The 24,068-nt window shown below is 36.3% G+C and overlaps 2 protein-coding genes across 4 annotated transcripts in view; both read right to left on the bottom strand.

The window, feature by feature from the left end:
* The window catches only part of LOC138064439 (uncharacterized), a 45,633-nt gene extending 38,013 nt beyond the window's left edge, over positions 1-7,620 (bottom strand). The window contains exons 1-2 of one of the 3 annotated variants that reach the window (XM_068927008.1): positions 7,482-7,620; positions 120-211 (exon numbers count right to left, since the gene is read on the bottom strand). In XM_068927008.1, the coding sequence (XP_068783109.1) occupies positions 120-177 (58 nt within the window). In that variant the 5' untranslated portion in view covers positions 178-211; positions 7,482-7,620. Of the gene's footprint in view, positions 1-119; positions 212-4,513; positions 4,650-7,481 lie in introns of those variants that run through there. The other 2 variants (XM_068927007.1, XM_068927006.1) reach the window with 2 other exon arrangements.
* On the bottom strand, positions 3,433-22,726 carry NUDT12 (nudix hydrolase 12). Its single transcript, XM_068927009.1, has 7 exons — positions 22,606-22,726; positions 21,438-21,651; positions 18,226-18,821; positions 16,805-16,972; positions 14,849-14,962; positions 12,797-12,996; positions 3,433-11,472 (listed from the first exon to the last, which is right to left on the bottom strand). Exons 2-7 carry the CDS (start codon positions 21,641-21,643, stop codon positions 11,362-11,364), a joined length of 1,395 nt encoding a protein of 464 aa, XP_068783110.1. The 5' UTR covers positions 21,644-21,651; positions 22,606-22,726; the 3' UTR covers positions 3,433-11,361.
* Positions 22,727-24,068: the final 1,342 nt, after the last annotated feature.

Genomic DNA, 24,068 nt, shown 5'->3' with positions numbered 1-24,068 from the left:
TTCCAATTTAAGAAACAGCTTTGGTCATAAAGATAGATTTCTGTCTTGATGAATGACTGGAGAGTAAACACCTATGATTCTGATTTTTTACTTCAAATTAAATGTTTCAGTAAACTTACATTCTCTGGAATCAGAGCTTTTTCTGCCCTTGCAGCTTTTTCTTCTTTTTCTACTCATTTTTAAAACCTGAGGGCATCTGGGTTCCAGTCTTCTGTGTGGGAGGGAAAACATTTGATTGTGAGAAAGATTTTCTATGGTAATTTGGCTCTCTTAACTTTCTCAAGCTAACTTGGCTTTTCTCCTATATCGCCAGTGACTGGTTAGCCTGAAAAATAGAGAAGTGGTGGAGCAGGCACTAATGCATCTATTTTCTTCTCTTGATCATTTAGGGCCAAATTTTCAAGGTTTCTAAGGGATAGCTTGGAATTAATGTCTGTTAGGTAACGGCTATGGGGCCTGGACCAACACTCTTTGAAGTTTGTGGGAGGCTGGACCGTAGCTGACTTTTCCAACCTATGATTCCGATTTTTAGACATTACTATGCTGTGTTAAGCATTCATTTCTAATTTAACCTAATTTATATACATATTGAAAAACTTAATAATCATTGTTTTTTCTCTTCAAGAAATGATTAGACTGAATATAAGAGAATAGAATCCCCAAACCCTCAACTGGGAAATGATCTGTTCATCCACATTTAGTCAGTTATTTTCCTGCAGTGAAGTGAAACCTAGAATTTATATTGAACTGAGCAGAATATCTAAAATCCAGAAGTTATCGCTCCTACTATGCAGTGGAGCTTGAGTGGTGATTGAAGGCATGGCAGCAACGGAAAAGGCCTGTGTCCCCGATTGTAGAGTGACTATGTAGGGGCTATTCAGCCATTTAAAATAGATAGCATTTGGTGGGCTTATGTTTCCTGGAAAAGTTGGTTGGCCAAAACCTACAACTGCTTTTTTCCACAGTATTGAAAATATAATCTATAAAAAAAAAAAAAACTAAAGATTTTCTATTGTATTTTAATGACCTACGGAATAGATAATTCACATTATTTGAAATTAGAAGTATTTGAACTGCTAATATTATTGGGATAGTTTTGAAAATCAGTAGAGTTATACAATATATCTTTAAATATCATCCTGACTGCAAGTGATGGTAGCTGCAATGATCTTTAGATGATGATTACTCATCAATACATCAAGTGCATCATCATCATACATTAGTACAACAAAAGTTAATAAAATAACTCTATGGTTTTCTTTTGAGTTTTCTAAAGATAATAGATAAATTGTCATTTTAGTTACCTGAAAGACTTGGTGTGTATAAAGAATAAAAAATAAAGATATTAATTTCAAAGTCTTAATGTGTTTTCTGATTCAGTTTGATTTGCAAGCTTTTCTTTCATAAAATGTGAAATTCTGTCACTGTAAAAGTAATCATGTTGGAAAGAGCATGAGTGAAGTTTTCAGGCTGTAAACTTATGTGATGATGTAGTGTAATGTAGATGTATGGATTTTTGTTACAAAAATTAAGATTAGAATAATGTTTTTAAAGTCATTGCATTGACAATGTGAGAGTCATGCTACCTATCACTGTATGTAGTCATATGTAGCTAGCCAAACAATTAGGAATAAATTCTTCTTTCAAGACATAGTCACTGACTTCTACCAAAAAATTTTTTAATTTTGTGGAAGGCTAAATGACTGGATGTGTCAGAGCACTAATATGTACATTAGTTGGCTGGAAAAATATAAGCATTTCCCCCCACTATTTTGGAAGATAGTCTTGAGAGTTGGAGAAAGCTGCATATTTATTTCACAGCAGACACTTTGGGATGTTTACGTTGTCAATTTTCAAAATGAAACTATCCCCCTCTGTTTTTTCCAGGTGTCATTAGTCAAAGCTTGACAGATAGCCAAGCCTGCCTGAAGGTGTTAAATTCAGTGCTACAAGGCTAGATGAGGCAACACATGATGCCAGCTGAGCGCTGTTCTCAGTGGGAAGAATAATCTGATCTGAAAGCCAAATATGAGGGTTTAAAGAACACAGAGGCAGGGGCTGGGACCAACATTTAGCTCTAGTTTTGAATGTGAGGCAATGCCTGTCAGTTCCACCTAATAATCAAGGTTCTATTAAACAATTACATATGCTAGTATATTGAGTATGTCCAACTCATTTTTAGAGTTACCTTATGTTAATCATTATTTGTAGATTGGTGCATCTATTTATGACTACAGAAGGAGCAAGCTAACAGACCCCCATAATCTGACTTTGATAACTGATGTTTTATTATTCTACTAAATTGTAATTGAGAAAATATTTTACTTCTAGGATTTCTCTCAATTCAACCTAAGGAAAACCGTAAACATCCCTTCCCCTTCCTCAGCTCCCTCCATTTGCAACAGTGAGCGCCACCAACAGGAATTACCACAAGACTAAGTCGCTCCCAGCGGCAGGACTACAGATTTTGCCATGTGGTCAAAGGTAAGGAGTAAGACCTAGGTGACCAGTATGAATTAAGCTGGTTTTTTCTGGTTTTGTTTTTTTCTTGTTGCTTTTAAATTTTTGTGCTTAGTTAGAAAGGAAAAGTAGATGAAAGCTTTAATGTAGGGTGAATGTTTAGACTTTTTTTTTTGTGATGAAGATTACAGTTTCCTTTGTTAATTTTCATACTTATGTATTACTGATCTAAATTCTAGATGCATGCATTAAATCACTGATATCTTAAAATAAATTGCAAGTAAACATTGAAAAGAACCTTTAACCCTTTTCAGAAAAGGGTGAGGCACCAGCTCTTCCTTTTCACTCATGTTTTCTATGTATGTTTTCTTTGCATTCTCTTTGTTTATTCTTGCTTTGCTAGTTCTGCAACTCAGATGTGCTGAATTTAACTGAACTAGGAATCTCATCAGCTTCAATCCTAGTCACATGAGTGGTCTCATTGCCTTGAGTAATGATTAGTTGAAGGCATCAGGATTGCAGGGCAAGACCCTTAATTAGGGACAATTCTGTACACTGCTGGACACTTCTTGGGAGAAGCTGGGTGTTCACTTAGTCCAATTACCTTAAATGAGAATAATGGCATTCAGCAGCTGGATAGAAGCCAGCATCCACTGACATAGTGCTGTACGTGACAGGTTATTCTTGCTACAAACAGCAGTGCTTAGGTTAGCTTGCAGTAAGCGACTCCATAACTAAATTTTGAGTGAAAGATCACTCCCCACCACAGCAGAAGTTAAATCTTTCTAGAATGTGTTTATTTTCACTGTGAACAGCATTGCTAATAGTATTTCTTTCAGGCTAATGTGGGTGATGGCAAGCTTTGTGATAATAATATGGATAACATATTTTCTTTTACTAACATATGCTTCTGAGATCATGTTGTTAGGCAGGAGTAGCTGCATTAAAAAAAACTTACTTGAAAGAAAGAACTGAAAACACAGCAATAATTTTATTTCATGTTCATATTATTTATATAATGGAGATCTGGAAACATTTGTTTTCTTAAGTTTTATGAATAAGCATGTTTAGTGAAGCTAGATTGTAATGAGAGGACACTGGCAGAAAAGGCAAAGTAAACTTAAAAAAAAAAAAAAGCCAGGAAAAACATAGAAGAAATTATTCATGTGTAATGACACAAGAAATGTTGAATCAGAATGGTATTGTGCCACAATACATTTGTAAAATGTTTAATGTTCTTTCAGGATAATATTGTCTTTTTTGGGTGGTAAATCTATTTTCTGTAATTTCATCATCTTATATTGTAGAATGTATAGCTATAAATATATTTTCAGTGACAGCTCACTGACTACCTCCCTGTTAAATCTTATATCTAAAATATTTCACCTTTCTCAGACTGTACAAGAACAATGTCTCAGAATACTCAAACAACTGTTTCTGAATTACAAGCCTTCTACGGCCTTCCCTTCTGTGTTTCACCCATATCAGCCCCTTCTGATACACTTCCTCCTTTTGGATATGGCATCTGACTTTCTCTCCAAATCTGTATACCAGATTTTGCTGTCATTGCCTTCCATTGTGTCTCTTGCTTCTTGTATTTCTCAATATCCTTCTGTTGCATACTAATCTTTGTTTTCTTTGTTTTGATTCTGCTCCTCTATCAAGTTATCAATTATGTTTGACTCAGTCTCTCACTGCTTAGGTTTCTCCCTTTCTCTCCTCCTATTAAATTATTCTTAAAGCTTTATTTTTCCTTGTGAATTCCTCCTTTTGCCCTCCTTACTGACTGAGCTCTGCAGCATATTACTTGTGTTGGTGTTTACACACTGAAGCAGATAAACCACAGATAAATAGGGCTCACTCATTTAAATACCTCTTATTCAATTATCTTCCATTTTCCCTTTTTTCTGCAAAGGTGCTCCAAATCTCTTTATCAAACTACCACTATTCCTCATTTCATTAATTTCTGAACATCCATTTCTGCAGTGCTTTTGCCAAAGAATGTATTTTATGCCAAATATATGCAAGGAAAGAGGTGCATTATCAAAATTACCTGTCTTAGTGGTGTTCTTTATTCTCTCTCTCAGCTGATATATATCTTATTTTCATTTGTTTATCATTTCCTCTGTATGTTTTCCAGAGAACAGACAAAAACAGGCCAAAATGTCTTTGGAAAATGTTTAGAATGTCTGTTCATTCTGCAGAATAAACAAAAGAAGCAGGAAGCCATTCATATATATATGGGGGAGTAATAGGACCCTAAAGCATTTCACAAAATTAATTAATACATGAATTGTGTGGTTGCAAAGAATCAGCTTCCATTCAGATGGAACTTGGTAGTTATCTGACAGTACCCAATTAGATATGAGAATAGCACATCCAAATTAAATACCTAGAAAAGTGTGGATAAGTGAAATTACTCAGCAACTGGTATTGTACTAAGATCCAGTGATTAACCATTTTATTTCATGAAATGTGCTGCAGGATTTTTAATAACCACATCGAATCAGGATCTCGCTTTTTCGGCTTACCAAAAGATAAGCAAACATCAGTCACTAGTATTTCTACTATATTTCTGATTCTCAGGAAAGATTACCGTCTAAGCAACTAAGAACATCACTTGTACCATAAAGGAGCAAATTCAGGAAATCCAAACTCCATGGAATTAAGATTTTGCATTATTTTGGACTCTTAGAAAGCATTAAGTGGCACTAGATATAGGGTGAAATAGGTTTTGATTGACTTTTTTTTTAGAGGAAAAGCTGGTATACCATTCTGGCTATTACATTTAAAAGATTTCCCTGCACACAGATTGCTCTTTGCTTTAGTTTACAAAAAGACTAATAAGGTAGCAGTCAGTCAACTGTTTTCAAGATAATTTTTACTGAGAATGAACATGTCAGCAAATTCATACAAAAATTATAGTTCAGCTTTCATGGGTTTGTACATGCATGTATATTTCTGCCTTTCTAGGGAGAGAAGACAAGGTATAGGTCCAGGTTTCAATTCCTAACTTCTGCCGAAGCCATTTCTAAACTTCATTTTCTTACAAAGCTAAATTAAAGCTCCTGCCTACTTAATAAGCTAATCTTGCTTTCTGTTTAATTATTCTGAGTCCTTGGCCACAAGAAGAATAAATAATGTATTATTAAAGGATAGACATTCATTTTGTATTTTGAAGATGTTTCATTTCTTCATCAAAGTAGTTCATTTCTACCCTTATTTAAAAATATGCATTGTTTTCTATATACCAAAGAAAAGGAGAACCAGGTAGCCTCTATGCTGTAAAAGTGGCCCATAAACAAACCACCTGATAATTTTACCATGAATTCTGTATAACGAATACTTCAAGTTACTGATCACATTTTTCAGTTTAATATAATGGGATGTGCGTATATTTATTATGTTGTGTATTAAAAAAATGTTTTACAACTGGCCTAGACAGCTTAGTTTATTGTGCATTGTATTTCTATTATAGTGGATAAAATCATGTTGTCCTTAATAAAATTTCTGTTAAAAAAAAAAATTCTCAACATAATTTGCCATAGATGTCTCAACTGTTGGACTGTTCCTGTTCCTATTTTGAGGCCAATGGAAAAACAGCCAATTTGAACAGGAGCTGGATCAGTCCTTTTCTTGTCAATGAGTTTGCAGTATTGGTATTTGGCATTATATCTTGCATTCAGTCACTTTTAATTTGTTTTTGTTTTGGCACATAAATCATAATTTGTAAGCATGGACCACAAGAACAGGTAGGTGAAATGCACTTCAGATGTGATGTGGCAAAAGGACATGAAATCAGTAGAAATCTCACTGTAACACACTGCTGTTTCCAATAATAGGAAATATAAATTCTATGGTAAAAGATGGTACTACCAACAGAGTACTACAATCCGTTGTCAAATCAAACTGTGGTTGTTTTTTGAATTTCATAATTGTTAATAATTAGAACAGTGTAAATCTAAAACCTCTCTTTTAAGTCACTGAAATTCGGCTTAACAAGAGAAACCTGTGTAATAGTTCTATACTGTCACAATTAATTTTCTTTGGAAATGAGTTAGCTAGTTATTTTGAGAGTGTCTGTGACTACAGAATATAAATTATGACTGAGAAAAATCTTTCATTTCCTATGAAGTTCAGTGCGGAAAAACAATTGACCCTAGCTTCAAGGACTGGATTTCCATTCTCTATAATGGGGAGACTTAGAATATATCCCACCTTATTTTCCAACTATGCAGTTTCCAAGGTCACTTTCTAGAGGAAATAAAATTTACATTGCAAAGAACAGGAGTTATTTGGGCAAAGAATAACAAAAAAGGGAGCGTTTAAGATTTCATAGGCTTGTTTTTAGTTCAGTGTAGGTGTGTTGAGAAAACGTTTACATTTCCTCACGAAACTGTGAGGGAGAGATCCAGTGGTAGAATGTTTCTCTCCTTAAAGAGGGAAAGGAAAACTGCTTTTCTTGGAATAGTTTTGTATGCAGGAAGAGGAAATTGTAGGCCCCCCCTCCCCAACCTATCCATGCTTATTTAAGTGCTGCAAATTGAGTTTGTAAGCTTCTCTGTTCAACAGTATGCAAAATTCCTTATTGACTAATATACACTATCCCTGTAGTCTTAACATAGCATTCCTCACCGTCCACATCTGAAATAGTCTTTGCAGATAAAGACAGTACAAATAACAAATTGAAGTTTGTTTAGTTAGGCTTTCAATTCTTAAAATATGTATTACTACATTTTAAGTCCCTACCTGTTAGTAAATAAGATGACAGATACAGTTTTAGGAATTTAAAGTCCATCTTAAAAATCCCTTCTATTTAGGAACCAATTCATATTTATTCACAAACTTAAACTATATACTTAAGTATAATTTGAAATCTTTAAACTGCATCTACTGTGTAAAAACAATACAGAAATTCTGTATTTTATAAAAGCTATGATGACTTACAGCAATTAAGTATGTATAAAATACTACCCGACACTTAGGGGTGTTATTTAAAATAAAAAGATATTTATACTTACTGTTACTATGAGTCAAGTTTTTTTTTTTTTTCAGATCCTCACTTGCTATTATGGACTGTTTGTGAATAGTCTGGTTTTCTAAGCTAATGAAGGATGGGCTGGTTGCCTTGCTATGGCTTAACAGGATAACACATTCAAATTTTTTTTTCCTTTGCACTTATCCACTTCTGCACTGCTAACCCCAGTCAGGAACGATGTGCTGGATACACATATCCTTCCAATCACTGAAGCAAAAAAAGAACTACTAGTTAATTAACTCTTAACAGTTAAAGGAAAAGAGAAAAATAATGATTAACTCAACTTACCTGGGCAAATGCTTTGCAAAAATGTTAGGTTTGTCTGAACAGTCTAAGTTAATAAAATTACATACATGAAAAATAAAGATAAAAGAAGGAACAACACTATTTGCAGTCTTGCTCCACTTCTTTTTCTATTTCTGTCCCTTAAGCTCAGAATCTGATTAGTATATTTAATTCCATGGAGCATCGTGACTGGTCTACCTTTAATCGGCCTACTGACATCCACTCTTTTTTCTTTCACATGTTGTAGAATTTAAGATGCTCTTTACCAATCTAGCAATATTCCTGCACAAAACACAACATATAATGTTCATGCTACACTGTCCACATTGGAATGGTTTTTGCTTTATATTTACACCTAAGCAATTTGAAAAATAGGATACAAGAAATATGCTTATAGGAAATATTTCAGGACCTATGAAAATTTAGTAGAAATCTCATGCCACTATTTCTAACATGAGCTTACAGGTTGGTCAGTGGTATAAACTTTGTGGCAGGTTTACAACCCTTGTCTATGTTTTGTCCACCTTACTATATTATTATTTATATCATCCGTAAGTTCTTATAATTTCAAAAATAGATAAAATAAAGTTTACAAATTATACACTGAATAAAAGTTAATAATCATTAGTGTAAAGGCAACCTGGGAAAAAAGGCATGTTTTCAAAATTTTCTTCCTTGTACATCTATGTGTGGTAGCAGTACTACTCCCTTTGCTTTGGTACCACAGTAGAAACAAGGGAGAAGATAGTGAGACAACGTTCTTACATCGCACGAACAAAACCTCTCTACTTTTAGTGGTTCAAAGGATGGTATTTTTTAAATGTAGTGCATTAGCTTAGTAGCAAGCTATACTCTGCTTATGCAGGTGCAGTCTTGAGATATACAACTCAAATCTTCTGGAGGTTTTGTCCTGACCATATTCCAGTTTGATTCGTTATACACTTTCTGTTTAATTTCCTTGCTAAATTTAATTTGGCACTTTCTAAATTGCTCTAGTTGTTAAATATCTACAGCATTTGGCTCTTAAGATAGATGTTTCATGTGTAATCAGCAAATAGTAACTATCATTCAGAAAATTTCTATGTTGGAAAACAGATATTGTCAAACTGAAATGCTATCCTACTACCTACAAGTCAAATTAAGATAATAAAGCGCTAAGAGAATTTTAACTTTAAGAGATTAAAATGATCAAATTAGTTTTTCTTAAACAAGGAATGTTTGTCATCTTTTCCCTAACTGGTTCATCTGTATGATGAAAGAAAGGATGGGTATATGCATATAGTTGAGTTTTAAAAGGTCTCTTGATTTAGCATTTCTAAATGTAGATCTATTAAAAATTGTTATAATACCAGAAGTTATTAGAATTGAAAGATCATTAAAATATTACTTTCAAAGTTGGAAATTATTAAAACATTACTTTCTTTTTCAACATATCCTTCTTCTGTTACTTTCATGCTGTAAAAATGGTATTTTCAAATTGTTTCTTATTAGCATTGTAATTAGGTATATAATCTGTTTATATAGATTAAAAATGATTAAAAAATAGTCTGAATCTTATTATCAGTATTGGGTTGTGGACACCCTCTTATGTTTCACAGTTACAAACCTATCTCTATAGCAATTCATCGTAATTTCCTACATGAAAAACTAATAGGAAGATTGGACTTATACCTATATATTTTTAGCTACCTCAATGTTGAAAAATGATTTGCCTTTATACTCTCTGTATTTGCTCTTGCTTTATTCTCCCGCTTTCATCTGCTCCTCATTCCCTCCTTGTTCATCCCTCTTAATACTTGGTTATCACTGTAATCCTAGTTAAAGGTTTCTTCCATTGCTTAGTTTCCACCCCCGTTCACATGCTGTCCACTGTTCTCCTCTACTGGTATCAAAAACCTGCAGCTAGACTTCCTTTTTTTCCAATTTTTTTTAAGGTCAATTCAGTTCTACTGATAGTATCTGCTCTTGCTTGTCAGCTGCGGTCTATGAAAGCTTTTCCTATTTCCTCTTCTCCTTGGTAGAAGAAAATTTTCAGGGAAGCAGTGTATTGCTTCCTTTTCTTTCCCAGATGGGTCAAGAGATTCCCCAGTCTTCTTAATCTGTTGGTGCAGCAGGAAAGGATGAAAACAACCTAATTATTTGTCAATTGTTTCAAGTCTACCAGAAGTCCCTGTTGGATTAAAAAGTTTGATACCACTGCCTTAAAAACAGGATGCTGCAATAGTATGAACAGTGGATGGAAAAAAATAACTATGAGGATTTGTAAAAACATCTGTTCTGATACCAGATTTTGCAGAGTTTTGATAAAAAAAAATCACATCTTAATTATTAAATTAAAAAATCAAAAAAGATTTAAAAAGATTCAACATACTCTGAATAAAAAAAACCCATATGATAAAAAGTTAATTTTTATGACTAACATTGTAGTCATTTGCATTTCTTTTTATACCGCTGCAATGACTGCACAATCACAGACTACTGAATCTTATCATGACAGTAATAATAAGAACAGTACACTTTTGTAACCATCCATTTTGAAAGACTATAGTTTCCATTCTTTTCAATAACACAATAAATTAAGGCACAAATTTGAAATACAGCATTAAGAATATGTAAGTAAATATTTGTAATGCTATGTTGTTCTCTCAGTCTCACAGATGGGGTTGATATATTTCTGTCTTTCAACTGTACATTCTTGATAACAGTAACAACATTAATACCTTGGTTTTAATAAAATAACTCTGTACAAATTTTGAGATATTATTTTATGTGCTGTTTAAATAATCCACTTCCTTATTACAGTTCCATTTCTAATGATCAGAGAATGAAATAACTCATTGCATAAGGTAAGTACATTATTACTTTATATAAATTGTGACTATTTAGCATTTTTGGAATGGTTCTCCAATACTATTTTTTATAAACAGAGTACTGTGTTAAGCTTTTAAAATAATTCAGGGCAACATATAATTGGTAAGTGGAGGCCAAGTCAGACAGGTGAAGTAAATCCTCTCCTTATAGTGTTATTCATGTGGAAGATAAAAAATACTACCTGTTCAGCATTTAACTTTGCTATTTGTTTAAAAATAACCATTGCTGATAGGACTTTCAGCATTAAATGCTCTTTGGTGTTCTCTGTGCCAGGCAGAATTAAAAAAAAAAAAAAAAAAGAGAAAAGAAAAAAGAAACCTCCTTCCAGTGGGGGCTGTTTGAGATATCAGGCCCAAATCAAACATTTAAGTTCAGAATAGCTAAATGAATTGCTGGAAAATAAAAAGCATGATAGTGGAAGGCATAATAATTTGACACTAAAATCAAAAAGCAGCCTGCGCACAGTAAGATATCACTGTTGCTTGTTTGTTGCTTGCTTACTTGGGATAGTAACTGGCTTACTGTCCAGTTAGAACTTAGGTTTGAAACCGCCCCCCCAAGTTTGCATCGTTTAGCTCTGGAGTCAAGGGCAGGCTCAAAAATACATGTGGTCCTGTTTATTAGATAAACAGGTCTTTCTAATTTATTTCTAACATTAGCATTCACTAGAAGAAATAATTTAACTTAAAGAAATCAATTATTTGAATTTAAAGATTAGCATTCATTCCAATCCAGTGTTTTATCAACTGGTGTGCAATAGCTCGACTTGGCGGCACAAAGAAAGAACGCTCATTTCCTTTAATGATAACTTCCACGACCTGCAATAAATACAGATTTTTTTTCTTTAGAAGTTAGTCTTATAAATCATACAGAATCTAACATTTTATGAACACAGGAATTACCATACTATGACAACCAATCAGTCTACTGTTACTATAACTATGACAGAGCTACTACTGGGTTCTCCAAGAGAGATGCAAAAAAACATAGAGAAGAGATGTTGAATTCTGACATCTTTGAGCTCAAATGTGCCTCAAAGCATACTTACTTTCTAACACAATTTTCAACACTTACTGTCTATATAATATTATGGGCTTTTGTAAAGCCTTTATTATGGTAAGGACCACCAGATGGTGCTCTACACTGCTTTTTACATTCTTTATTTTTTAACATGTAACTTTCTGGTCTTGGAAGAAGTATTTTTTCTTGGTTTCCTGAAGCAGGAGCAAGCAACATGGGAGTATGCTTTTAGATAAGTATACTTTTGAAGCACATTTATTCCCATCTCTATAGTAATCTGCTGATGACTAGCTGTATTCAGAACTGATACTCATTTAAAATAGATAAGTGTTCTCAGGCATACACTAAGATTGTAGGTGACTAATTTTGCCTTCAAGTTAACTTACTGAGTCACAACACTTGGAACTGCTAGGCAGAAGTAGAGTGTTGTTAGAAGTTTAGCTCCTCAGTAGCTTGTCAAGACAACCTGCATAGATTATGTTGCATAAGCAATCTTTTCTTTCTCCTCTTGTAAACTTATATTTCTTTCTATGCACGTCTTTATTTTCCCTCTTCTGTTTGCCTATGTTTTAAATACTCAAAAAAGCTAAGTTTAGAATTCCATATTAATGCACTGTGAACTGAATTTAATTACTAGAGCATTAAGCTACTACTGCACAGAAAAAAGATTTTAAAACTAATGAATTTCCAGAGTTTTAACCTAAACCTCCCCTGCCCCACCCCAATAAATCTGATAACATGCTTGTTTGGAGAAACTCAGATGATGAATGCCATGAAATACTTCTTCCACCTAAATGCAAACAAAGCACAGGCTTGTGAAGGAAAGTAGGCTAAAATAACTGTAACTTGCATTCCTCCTGAAGGAAACAGTGAACAGCTAACTATGGCAAAAACGTTCTGAAACGGGCTTGAAAGTGACTGAGTAATTGCTGTGCTCCCTTATGAATATCTGCCTTTCTCTAGTTGTAATTTGCAATTGCAATATAATGCAATTACAGTATGATAAAATGGAGAATATACATGCTTATTCAACTTGTTGAAAAAAGTGAATATCTATTGTATGCCAGAACCGATACAGTCACAGACCAATCAATACAAGAAGGAAATTAAATTGAACTTTACCTGTTCTCTAGTGAACCAGCGGGCATCCTCTATTTCATTCTTGTCAACTTTAATTTCTGTAGACACCGCAACAGCTAAGCAACCAATCATTAGGGAGGAGGGCATTGGCCATGGCTGACAACAGACATACTGAACATGGCCAACTTTGACTCCAGCCTCCTCTTCTACTTCTCTTCGAACGGCATCTTCTATTGTTTCGCCTAATCAAAAAGGGCAAAGAACAAGTAGCCGATGAAAATACTCCAAGCAAGGATTACAACCTGCACTTTGAACTGACTCAGAAGATTTGAAACTGCCTTGAACTGCCTGAACTGATCTCGGGAACTGCCCTGAAATCTAGTTCATGGATCAGGGCACACACTTTAAGCATGGGCTACAGAAGACTGCTAAAGTCAAAGTAGCCACCAAAGCAGTGGTTTTTTTTAAATGGAACTTTGAAAATAAAGTACTATAACTTCTCCACCATAATGTTAATTTCCTGAATTGCTAATTTACCATATATGCAAGCTTACATTACTCTACCTAAAACTACAAAAAATGGGTAGGGAATGCATTGTTCCTTAAACAAATTTTGAAATATAAATCTGTTCATTTATAAAAGATCATTCTGTAAAGTTTTAGATTTTCAGTACGACTATAATGGCATGTTATACAACCTGAAAATCAAGTTTTTAAAATGACAACAGTAAGAGAACAGAGACTACAGCAGACTGCAGTCTACAGTCTGTAGTAGAGACTACAGTAGACTACACATATTTCTGCACTGTGCCTGACTCACTTTTTATTGGCTCAACATAGGCACACAATTTTCCAAACTTAACTTCAATGGAAAACTTTCTGTCCATTTGCATGGACATCTGTATAGATGTATATGTGCAGTGGTGATGGTCTAAGGCTTACATATCTATGTGTGTACTCTGTTGTAACCACTGATTAATGTAAGGGTTCATTAAGTAAACAACCCACACATCAGTACAGTGCTTTATCTGAAGATATTTTAAAAATTCTTTTAAGTAGTTCAAACAGGATCTGCAAGAACCAAAAGCTTTTATACAGACTACAATATACAGTGACGCTTCCGTATATTTCATTTTGTCCCATAAAGAACTAGCCACTAATATAGCAAACTCTTTTCATCCAATTAGAAGACTAACTTCTGCATAAATGTCAATATCTGTGGATATTTCTTCAAGTTTTTTATTAATTGATAAACGAAATACTATTTTAGCTAGCAAGAGAACTCCTAAGAGTTTCCTCGACTTAGCTGAGTCTTAGCTCAGCTAGGATCAGCTGATCAGATCAGCTACTCTTAAATTTCAGTATTATATAACTGAATTGAGTATCAGAGAATAAGTTGTTGGGGGAGGGAGTAAAAGAAAGGAGGGAAGAAATAAACCTCCTGACTTCTTTCAAATGATATCTGAATCAGCTTATTCATGCAGGCACCATAATTCATTTAACACAATTACAGAATATAGTAATACATTATACTCTAGCTGGTGATTAAGATGTATTTAACATATAAGAATGTTTTACAAAGCATTCTGCACCTTCTAATAATTTTAATTAATTCAAGCTATTATTGCTGAACACAGCTAGGAAGAAGTCCCTTTACTTCTCTTTCTGCAATAATAGTATTTCTGCTGCTCTTCCATATAATCGGCCAGGCCTTAAACACTTCAGCAGAGGCTTAACTTTAAGTATGAATCATTCAGTTTAACTTTTTTTTTCCCCTATACTAAAACCCCTTGCTAAATATTACTAAAGAAAGGTTCTTACATATGTTTTTAATTTTTTTTTAATTTAAATATATGAGAGTGCATAAGAAAACTATTTTAAAAGTATATATATATATATACAAGTTGACTTTTGCTTATTTTAAAAATGAACTGCTACAGTGTTTAGTGTAGGCATATTTATTGTAACAACTTATCTAACAGGAAGCCAAAACATTCATTTGACATAACACAGAACAAATTTCTAAATTATTTTCACTGTACAATGCTTGCATGCAAGAAAAATCCTTTGATAAAGCAAAATGAAATTACTCACCAGGTTCTACAAATCCAGCAAGACAGGTAAACATTCCAGGGGGAAATCTTTTCTGCCTACCTAAAAGGCAGTGGTTCCCATCTGGATGGATAACTTGCATTATCACAACAGGATCTGCAAGGCATATGAAAGAAATATATTTCAACTTTTTGGGGACTTAAAAACAGCAATAAACTTCAGCCAATCCAATATTAATGCGTGTAAATACAAATAAGATACACAATTTTGATTTCAAGCACTTAAAGGTAGGTGCCCCAAAGCAAGCTGTTATTTTATTTAGCTGATGTTTGTTCCTGCAACATATCTATTCATTTATTTTTGCAATATACATGCTTAGTAGAAGCACTTTACTAACCAAGGCTTGAAATTCAGGCATAAATTACCTGCAACTGAAGCATTCAATCTGTTGAGAGTACCAGCAATACTAACCTCGTTATACATCCAGCAGACAGCAACAATTTCAGCAGCAAGCACAATTTACTATGACCTCTTTCACACACATGCAGCCAAAAGATGTACTTTTGACTCAAATGTACATAGAAAAGCTAGATACTCTTGTTAAAATGTAAATACTGACTGAATTTCCCACTTTTGCCTTTTTCGACTATTCCCACTCAGTCTCTCATTTGATGTTGCATTTTTATCTACTTTTTCATTTTTGGCCTTGTAGCGTCTTTTTCTTACTTCCTTAATATTTTCTCTTACTGGTATCATGGTTTTTACAATGCCTCCCTGCACATTGTTCATCTGCCCTCTTCTTCCCTTTTTGTTCTCATCAGACTCTTAAATATCCAGTTATATAGTTCATTTTTTTTCTACTTTTGCCTTTATATTTTTTTTTCTCTTGCTATTGTCCATCTCCCTCTTTGCCCAAAAGGTCAGTATTTTCTCTCTATAAGAAAGTTTGATTCAGCAACCGATATAAGCAATGCTTTCAAAGATTAATGCCCTATTCAAAGGTGTCTGCCATGTGGCACAGCACAGAATTTCAGGTGTTGCTCTCTGTAAACTTTTTTTAGAGGAAAGCATCAGTAACAATTGCTGTTTCAGCAGTCTTTTCGTATAATCCCATTCCTGTTCTGACTTTGTTGTGCTAGAGAGTGTAAAGAAATAGCCACTAATTCACTATAGTCCATGAGGGAGAAGACAGTGGCACAACTTTTTTGATTAATAAAAAGGTATATCTACAGGACCTATCACAAAGCAAAGTCTGGAAATAAACACGTACAACATCCAGAATTACAACTGCAAAAGAAAAGAGAGGCCAGGGTAGAGGAAGGAAAGGTGAGCAGATGGTCATCGAATGATGCAGACAGGTAAGCGTTTTCCTTCCGTGTTTCCCCATCTATAGCACAGAAATTATAATAACCTCCTTTGCAACAAATTAACAAAAGGAGCTATAGAAGAATATATACACATTTGTATCCTGGATAGAATTAAGCCATGTAGTTAGTGACTGACAATGAAAAGGGAAAGCCAGTGGAGGTGGTTAATGCAGTCAAAGCAGCACTACAGGAAAATGACCATTGAATCAGAAATTTGACACAGTGCCAAACAGGCCATTTCGAAGCCAGAAGGCTTGCAGTAGTTGAGACGACAATATGAAGAAAAAAGAGAGTAAAACGTGACCGTTTGTATTGCGAATATCTCATTTATGAGATACTTACATATTTATATCACCACATCTAAGTGGTGTTATTGCGTTGCAATAAAGATTGATATTGTCACAATATTTTTTGTCACAGGCTACACCAAAAGAGAGAGAAGCCTGAACTACTTCATCCTAAATAGCACTGAGACGCACACACACTCTTGTGGAGAGATAAGTATGTAAGACCTAGGACAGAAGCAAATAGCTGAAATAACTAAAAAGAAATGGAGTTACAGGTATATAGCTATAAGGAAGTAGTTACAAATAGGCTACTTTTCATCAAGTTTATCTTACAATATCCTCACCAACTCTTGGATATGAGGTGTTGTGAACACCGTGGAGACTGGGACAATCTTCTTTCAAGCAAGTTTTCTTGTAACCCCCTTCTCCGGTCTTGGTTGCACTCCCACACGTGGGGCAGAATTGGTAGCGGCTGTGCCATGCTAGAACAGATCTAGCCTGGGCTACTACTCCTTTAAAATAATACATTGAATATAGATACAGTCAAATACTAATTTATTTAAGCTTTTAATATTATAGAATAAAGCAAATATTAAAATTTAACATTAAAAATAAAGTAAGACCATGGCTTAAACATCTGCTATAAGAGAAGCTGAGCAATATGAGTTATTTGTTTGTTTTTTTTTTTGGTAGGAGAGCACATGCAATATAATGCAGTACTACATGGACACAGCCCAACTCCTTTGCTCAGAAACGAATTCATGGGATTTCCTGACCAAGATACTCTGTTTCTCATTACCGTTACTTTGTCTGGGTAAAGTGTCCAAATTGCATATCACACTGCTTTTAGTGGCCAGAATTATTATTTCAGAGCTACTACATCTATCTTGACGTAATAACACATTGTTCCTTTTAAACTTGAGGTGGCAGCCACACACTTGCTGTTTATCCTTCTGTAAGAGCAAAATTGTTGCAACAATTGTTGCAATGTGTCCATACCAGAATTCATTCACTTCTGAGATCCTGACTTTGCAACATTAACAATTCATTTTCAATATACAAATCTAATACTGTTACTTGTCTTATAGAGCCATTAAATTACAGGAAAGATCATGCAACTGCCAATATTTTTAGGATAAGGTGGGGAAACCCAAAATTTCATTGCTACTTAAAGTTTCTATAAAACCTTCAAACAAATCAGAAATCAATACAAAACTCCTGTGTGCTATGGCCAAGATATCATTAGTGTCCATGCTTGCACTACATTGTAATACTTAAGGGCTGGTCTTGCCTCCTTTTTCTTGGCAGAGCACCAAGCTACAGGTTTGCAATGCTTTGGGTGCCACTATTGCTCACACTTTTTTCCTCTCAGGTAAGTATCTAACAAACTCTTATTAAGGACTTATTTTCATTTCTTGTATTGAAACTCAGTAATCAGAGGATTTTTTTTCTTAGCTTTAAAACACATGCATATGCATTGCATTCATATTAAAAGAGTATAATTTGTAAAACCATGATGATGAATGGATTTTATAGTCCATTACTTGTGACTGCAGATGTTACTACTTTGTGACTGCATGTTTTTACATACAAAACTCTTCACAAAGTCACTAATAAACAGTTAAAATTAAAGTTTTTCTAACGCCACTCAAAATGCATAATTCCGCTGCAGCACTTGTTTGTCTTTGCACTACACATCAGCGAATCCCAAAAACATATTTTTCTGATGAGACATCTGATTACAGTTACATTTTATGTACCTTACCAGCTTCTTTTTCAGGCAACTGCAGTAGTGCAGGCATTGGTGGATGAAGAAAATAAGCGTCTTCATGCATCTGTTTAAATTTCTCAGCGGAAGTGGGATCTATGCTAAGAGCAAACCAAGCAACTAGCCCGTCCTCTTCATCTTCTTTCAGAACCCTTCCATTGTGAGCAGCCAGCAGGTTCATGTGGAACTGAAGTTCAACTCCAAGAAAAATCAAGGTGACGTCTTCGCTCTGATTCAAGTACTGCTTTACATCCTTGTGGTACAGCCTACAAAGCTTGACTTCTGGTTGCTTGGAACTCTCTACTCCTCCACTCAAAGTAACCAAAGGACTTAGATTTGAGAAAAGGATGTATACTGTAGTTGGATGTATTTGTTTTTTGCTTAGCCAGTTAGAATCTGTTCTTTTGTTGCTCCTTCTGTCTAGGAGTGTTATGCCAAAGTAATTTTCATACTCTTTCACTTCATTTGGCAGAAAAACAGGCCTCTCCCCACCCTTCGCATTAGCCAACAAATTAGCTATGTGCTTGTACCCCCAAAATTTAGCAATGTCCAGAGCAGTCTGCCTTGATTTATTAACAACGGACCTGTCACACCTACAGAAACAGAACAGAACAGTGGTTACCAGAGTAACTTTAAGAGTCCCAATGCTGTACTATTCTTACTTATAGCGTAACACTGATACTATTAAGATGTAGGAGCTTTTAGAAGTGCAATCTGTACTGGAGCACCTTTTAGACTAACTACTTAGCATTACAGTAATACAAAGTGATATTTCACTTCCTTTTGCTAATGTTGGATTTCATATTTAGACTGCACTCCAAATTAACTATCACTTATCAACATTCAGGCTGTACTACAACAGTAATGAATTAATAAAAACCTCAGACATTTTGTAATGCAAAAAACAAACAAACAAAGAAAGAAAAGCCTCAAGATGAGGCTTTATGAGGAAGTGAAACTACAAAAACCAGGCTGCAGGTCTCTTCCGAATAACCAGAAGATACAAAAAAGATATTAAAAAAAACACGCAGTTTAACAAGCATTAATTTCTAGAAGGTACCCAAAGTGGTATCAAAAGACTTGTAAGACAAGATTTTCTGTTAAGAAAAATCAAGGATATGGCCTATACTTAGTGAGAGAAGTTGCATTCTGAGAATTGTGGGGCATGAGCTGGTCCCTATAGGGATCTCTCTCAGTTACCAAAACATCTGCGGAATCAAACAGCTGAGGAAATACTGCCTCACAGCATATATTTAATTATTAAAAATAATTGATATGGATTGGGAAGTCAGAAAAAATGCACTTTTATTTTTTGTCAATTTTAACCCAAGTGGAAAAGTAAAAACAAAATATCACTGTAAGCTACAAATTATAGATGCTGGGCCAGACTCATCAGTATGTTCCAAAAGCTTTACGCTAGTCTGCGAAGTATATCCAATTTTACTGCTGCAACTATATTTTGCTTTTGACAATCAGTGAAAAACTTGGCAGTAACTTTTTACACAAATACAGGGGATAACTGTTTAATTTTGTGATACCACTTTCTGGAAGTGATGTCTTAATTTGGGTTAGTTAGTGTCAACTGTCAAAACATACCTAAATTTCTTGAGCCTTTGACTTGCTAGCCTAAGGAGTGTAAAGGTTTCACCTTCCCGAGTCAAAAATCAATTTACGCCCTATGAACTTTCCAGTTTATTAAAAACAAGGGAAGCCAAGATGCCAAAATGCTGTGCTAAATCAATATTTTTAGGTAAAAATTACCAAGCCTCAGAATAAAAGCCACAGCACAAACAAAATTTCCTCAGTAGCCCATTGTTTTTAAAACATGAGGCCAGTATCAACAACATGAATGTATTAACACAGGCAAGACTTTTGCCTTCAGAGTTTATATTAAACTCAATAGTTTTTGACAGAATTTGAATATACTTTTACAAAAGCATTCAAGTTTTAATTTAAAAGTTTTTAGTGCTAAAGGAACTATTGTTGTCTATTTATGTTTTCACATTAATTATCCTTACTGTAAAATCTTGCGTTATTTCCTGTTTAATTTCCTATTTTCAACTACCGATTTTTTTGTGATTTTTGTCCTCTATTTTCTGCCTACTCGGGTATGTGCTGGCTGTGATCAAATTGCTATTCAGTGTCCTCAACAGTGGCTTCAATTATTTAGATCACTAAGATCTTTTTTCCAGCCTTCAAACATTTCTTGCATTTCTTGTAGCTTTCCTCAAACATAGACGAATTAAAAAAAAAAAAAGATTTCCAGGATTAGTCTTTGGAAGTTTTCTAATTTCACCTTCATAGCTCTATTGACATTCATGTTTATACATCCAGCAATGTATTAGTCTAAATGATTATTATGGCTAAATATGACTAAAATTAGACTAAAGAGGCCACAGAATCATATCAGCAACTGTACTGAAATTGCCTGCAAGAACTCTCCTGAAAAGGATGTTTACAAAAGGAAATTTGTTCTTTTTTACAATATGCAAAGTGGTAAAACCCCCAAAACCTCAAGGAGAAAGGTTCTTCAGTACACGCAAGATTTCAGTCCACAAAATCTGGCACATAGGTATTTTCCTGCTTGCTAGAATATGCTAATTATAGGCCAAAATAGCAGTTCATCTGACACTCCATGCTGAGCCCCAGCAGAAGGTGTATCATTTCTCTAAGAGGATAAAAAGGGTGGGATGACTCCTGGAGCCTGTGGACTGCCACATTTCACCTTACTCATCCTCAATTACATACTGAACTAATCTTGCTTGGTTCTCTAATTAGGGGTGCAGAAAGGAGCAGATTGGTCTTGATTAATGCAGAGCTCAGCTGAACTAGAACACCTTATGCTCATGCTTCCTTTTGAAACGTTTTCCATTTGAAACATTTGGATCCTCATTTTGTTCAGGATTTAGACGAATCTTCTTTGGGGTCTCAAGCAGAGCTTTGAGGCATCATTTGCTTTTCTTCAGTATCTTAAAAAACTAGGAGTACAGCAGCTTACTTCAAGATAGACAACAGATATGATAATATATCTTTGGAAAGCTATGAAAATGGTTGGTGTCGCACTGACAGAAGAAAAAACGTTTCTGAATTTTAAACCTGGAAATTCTTCCTCTATCTATTGGATAAATATATTTTTCTACTGTAAAGATTAAACAGGCAGAAAGGGATTCAGGTTAGAGCTCTTCTATAGGATCCACTAAACAGCTTACCCTTCTTCAAGAAGAATTTGCACAACCTCAAAATGTCCATTTCTGGCACCATACATCAAGGCTGTCCAGCCATTCTCTGCAGTTGCATTAATAAGTGATGGAGAGCGAACGAGCAATGTTTTCAATCCGACTGTATCTCCAACAGCAGCGAAATTATGCAGCTGAGAAATCATGTCCTGCTTGAGATTCTTTTCAAAGTCTGTCATTGTCTCAACTAAGTTAAAAAAGAAAACAAATATCTGAAAACAAACTTACCATCAGTAAAAGGACTTAAAAAAGTAAATTAAGCTTAACGCTATGCAGCCAAAACAACATTGTCACCAAAACTATGGATACAACAGTCAAATTCGTATAATCAGTATGAAATTGTTACCAAATATCAGTTCCACACATCTCCAAAGATGGGTAAAATTTTACCCCAATCATCAGTTTTAAAGATGACTTAAGGAGAGAAGGATCTTACAGTGAAAATGAAGCTTGTTCAAAAGTGAAAAATGTGTTCGGGTTTCAGATTAAACGAGCACACAATCAAGACAAAAACCTTTGAACAACAGAAAATCCCACACTACAGAACTGAGTATTTTAAAAGTGAAAAAATCCGCATCACAGCGGACTTTCACAACCGTCTTCACCGACCGCTGTCTATGTTGAGCGGCGCGCTCCTCCCACCCCCGCGTCCGGCCACTCCGTACCGGGGGCACAGCAACAGAAACTGCTAATAAAGCCCAGTTTCCGTTAAAAACAAACAAACAAAAAGTATCTTTTTTTTTCAGCAGTGACGCGTTCCCCGCTACACGAGCACTTCGGCGGGCGATCAGTTTGCTATGCTAGAGCGGCCACGGGGCGGCAGTCTGCAGCGGCCGTTGGCCGCCGCCGCCGCCGCCGTTAGCCGCCCAGGCTGGTGCGCAGGCGCGGGGGGAGGGGGCCGCCGCCGCCGCCGCGGCCCGCTCCCAGCCCGCCTGCGCTCAGCGCCCCTTGGGCGGCCGCGGGCTGCGCCCCGCGGCGCGGTGGGGGGGAGCGGGCAGGTTGTCAGGGTGCAACGGTCGGGGCGCGAGGGGGCGGCGGCACGCGGACGTAGGGGCGGGCGGGGCGCGGCTGCGCCCGGCGGGGGGACCAAGTGTGGGGGGGAAGCGGCGAGGGGCGGGGGGAACGGCGGGCTCCCTGTTACCGTGAGGGGATCGGGCGCAGCAGCCGGCGCGGGGCCCTGACTCCGCACGCACTTCCGGCGCGGCCGGGCCGCCCCCGGCGGGCAGCCGTTTCCCCGCCCCGTGGCGGGCCGAGGCGGCGTAGGCGGGTGTCCCTCGCGGGAAATGGCGCCCGGAGGAGGCGCGCCGAGAGCCGCCCGCGTTAACGGCGCTGTGCCCTCGCTGGAGGCTTTTCCTGCCCTTGGGCGGGTAGGCGAGCAGCGCCGGCCCCTCGTGTGCCCTGGCCGCCCGGCCGCTGCTGCGGGCGGCCGTCCCTGCTGCCAGTCACAAGCATTACAGGGGATCACTGGAGTCGTGTTGTCAAGGAGGTCAGCTTGCTGGACAGGGCTGAAGGTCAAAAGAGGCCTTTTCTCTTGCAGGCAGCAGATCTTGTAGTTGGAAAAAGCAGTCAAAAGCGACTTTTTTCCCCCTCCCAGCTTCACTTCGCTGTGTGAAGCGCTAGGGTAAAGCCAAACCAAGCAACAATGGAACCTGCAAGTGCTTCCTTGTTTAAAAAAAAAAAAAGGAGATGTAAAGGGGAGCTAGCTGAAACTGGAACGAATCAGATGTCATGGCAGGGGAAAAGAGCTAACAGGGAAATTAGAGTGATTATGAAAGCCAGAAGATAGCTTTGATAAAAGTTTGTACTGTTAGCCTAGCTCGGGGAAATCAAGGACATGCTAGTCCTGGGGAAACGACCGTGGGTCTGTTCCTGTTTATTTGCCCCTGGTGAGCACTTGCCATGCTTTGTGCTTGATTTATAAAAAATCATTACCATAATCTAAGTGGCAAACCTTATTCTAGTACCAGATATTCTAAAGTCCTGGTGCCCGTCTTGACGTTTTAGAAAATAAGAATAAAATTACATGATTTTTTTTTTAAATTGTATTGCTTGAAATGCCTTAAAAATATGTGGGCTTTTTTATTTGCCTTTGGATTTTTAAATTTTGTGGATTCATATCTTCAGATTTCTTCAACACCAGATATCTTTAAAATCATAAGAACCAGACTATTCTTGTTTAAACAACTTCCAAATCTGTAACAAAATACTACCTGTTTGCAGTACTGAGTGGAGAGGAGAAGAGAAACTGTGACTGGGTCCTGTCCGTCCCAGTGCTGGCACGACTGCTTGTGCTGTCTTGTGTAGTGCGTGATAGAAAAGCATAACCTGAAATTATGGAGTTCGAAGAAACTGTCGTACATTGTAATAATGGTTTGCTGATTATACTGTTTGGAATATATGCACGTATCATGTGACCTTTATAAGCACTTGATAAGTGAGCTGTGAAGCCTGTGCTGTATGTGCTCTTAAGTTATGTATTCTTATTAAAGCTTCCTCAGCAGAGGGTCAACCGCATGGGATAAAACTCCCTGTGGAAAGAGCTCTGGTGCAACGCAGTGATCGTGCACAGAGACTTATTAAGAGCTTTTTTCTGGGTAGGAACAA

The sequence above is a fragment of the Struthio camelus genome, chromosome Z, assembly GCF_040807025.1.
Source record: "Struthio camelus isolate bStrCam1 chromosome Z, bStrCam1.hap1, whole genome shotgun sequence".
NCBI classification, from domain to species: Eukaryota; Metazoa; Chordata; class Aves; order Struthioniformes; family Struthionidae; genus Struthio; species Struthio camelus.
Note: the sequence above shows the minus strand (reverse complement) of the source record. Positions and strands in the feature narration are given on the sequence as shown.

Excerpts from the sequence above, each read along its gene's own strand:
- NUDT12 (XM_068927009.1), bottom strand. The coding sequence starts at position 21,643 with ATGACAGACTTTGAAAAGAATCTCAAGCAGGACATGATTTCTCAGCTG. Across the intron at positions 16,973-18,225 it reads GTTGCCTGAAAAAGAAGCTG|GAGTAGTAGCCCAGGCTAGA; the intron begins GTAAGGTACATA and ends ATTATTTTAAAG. Across the intron at positions 14,963-16,804 it reads CACCTCATATCCAAGAGTTG|ATCCTGTTGTGATAATGCAA; the intron begins GTGAGGATATTG and ends TATGCCTTGCAG.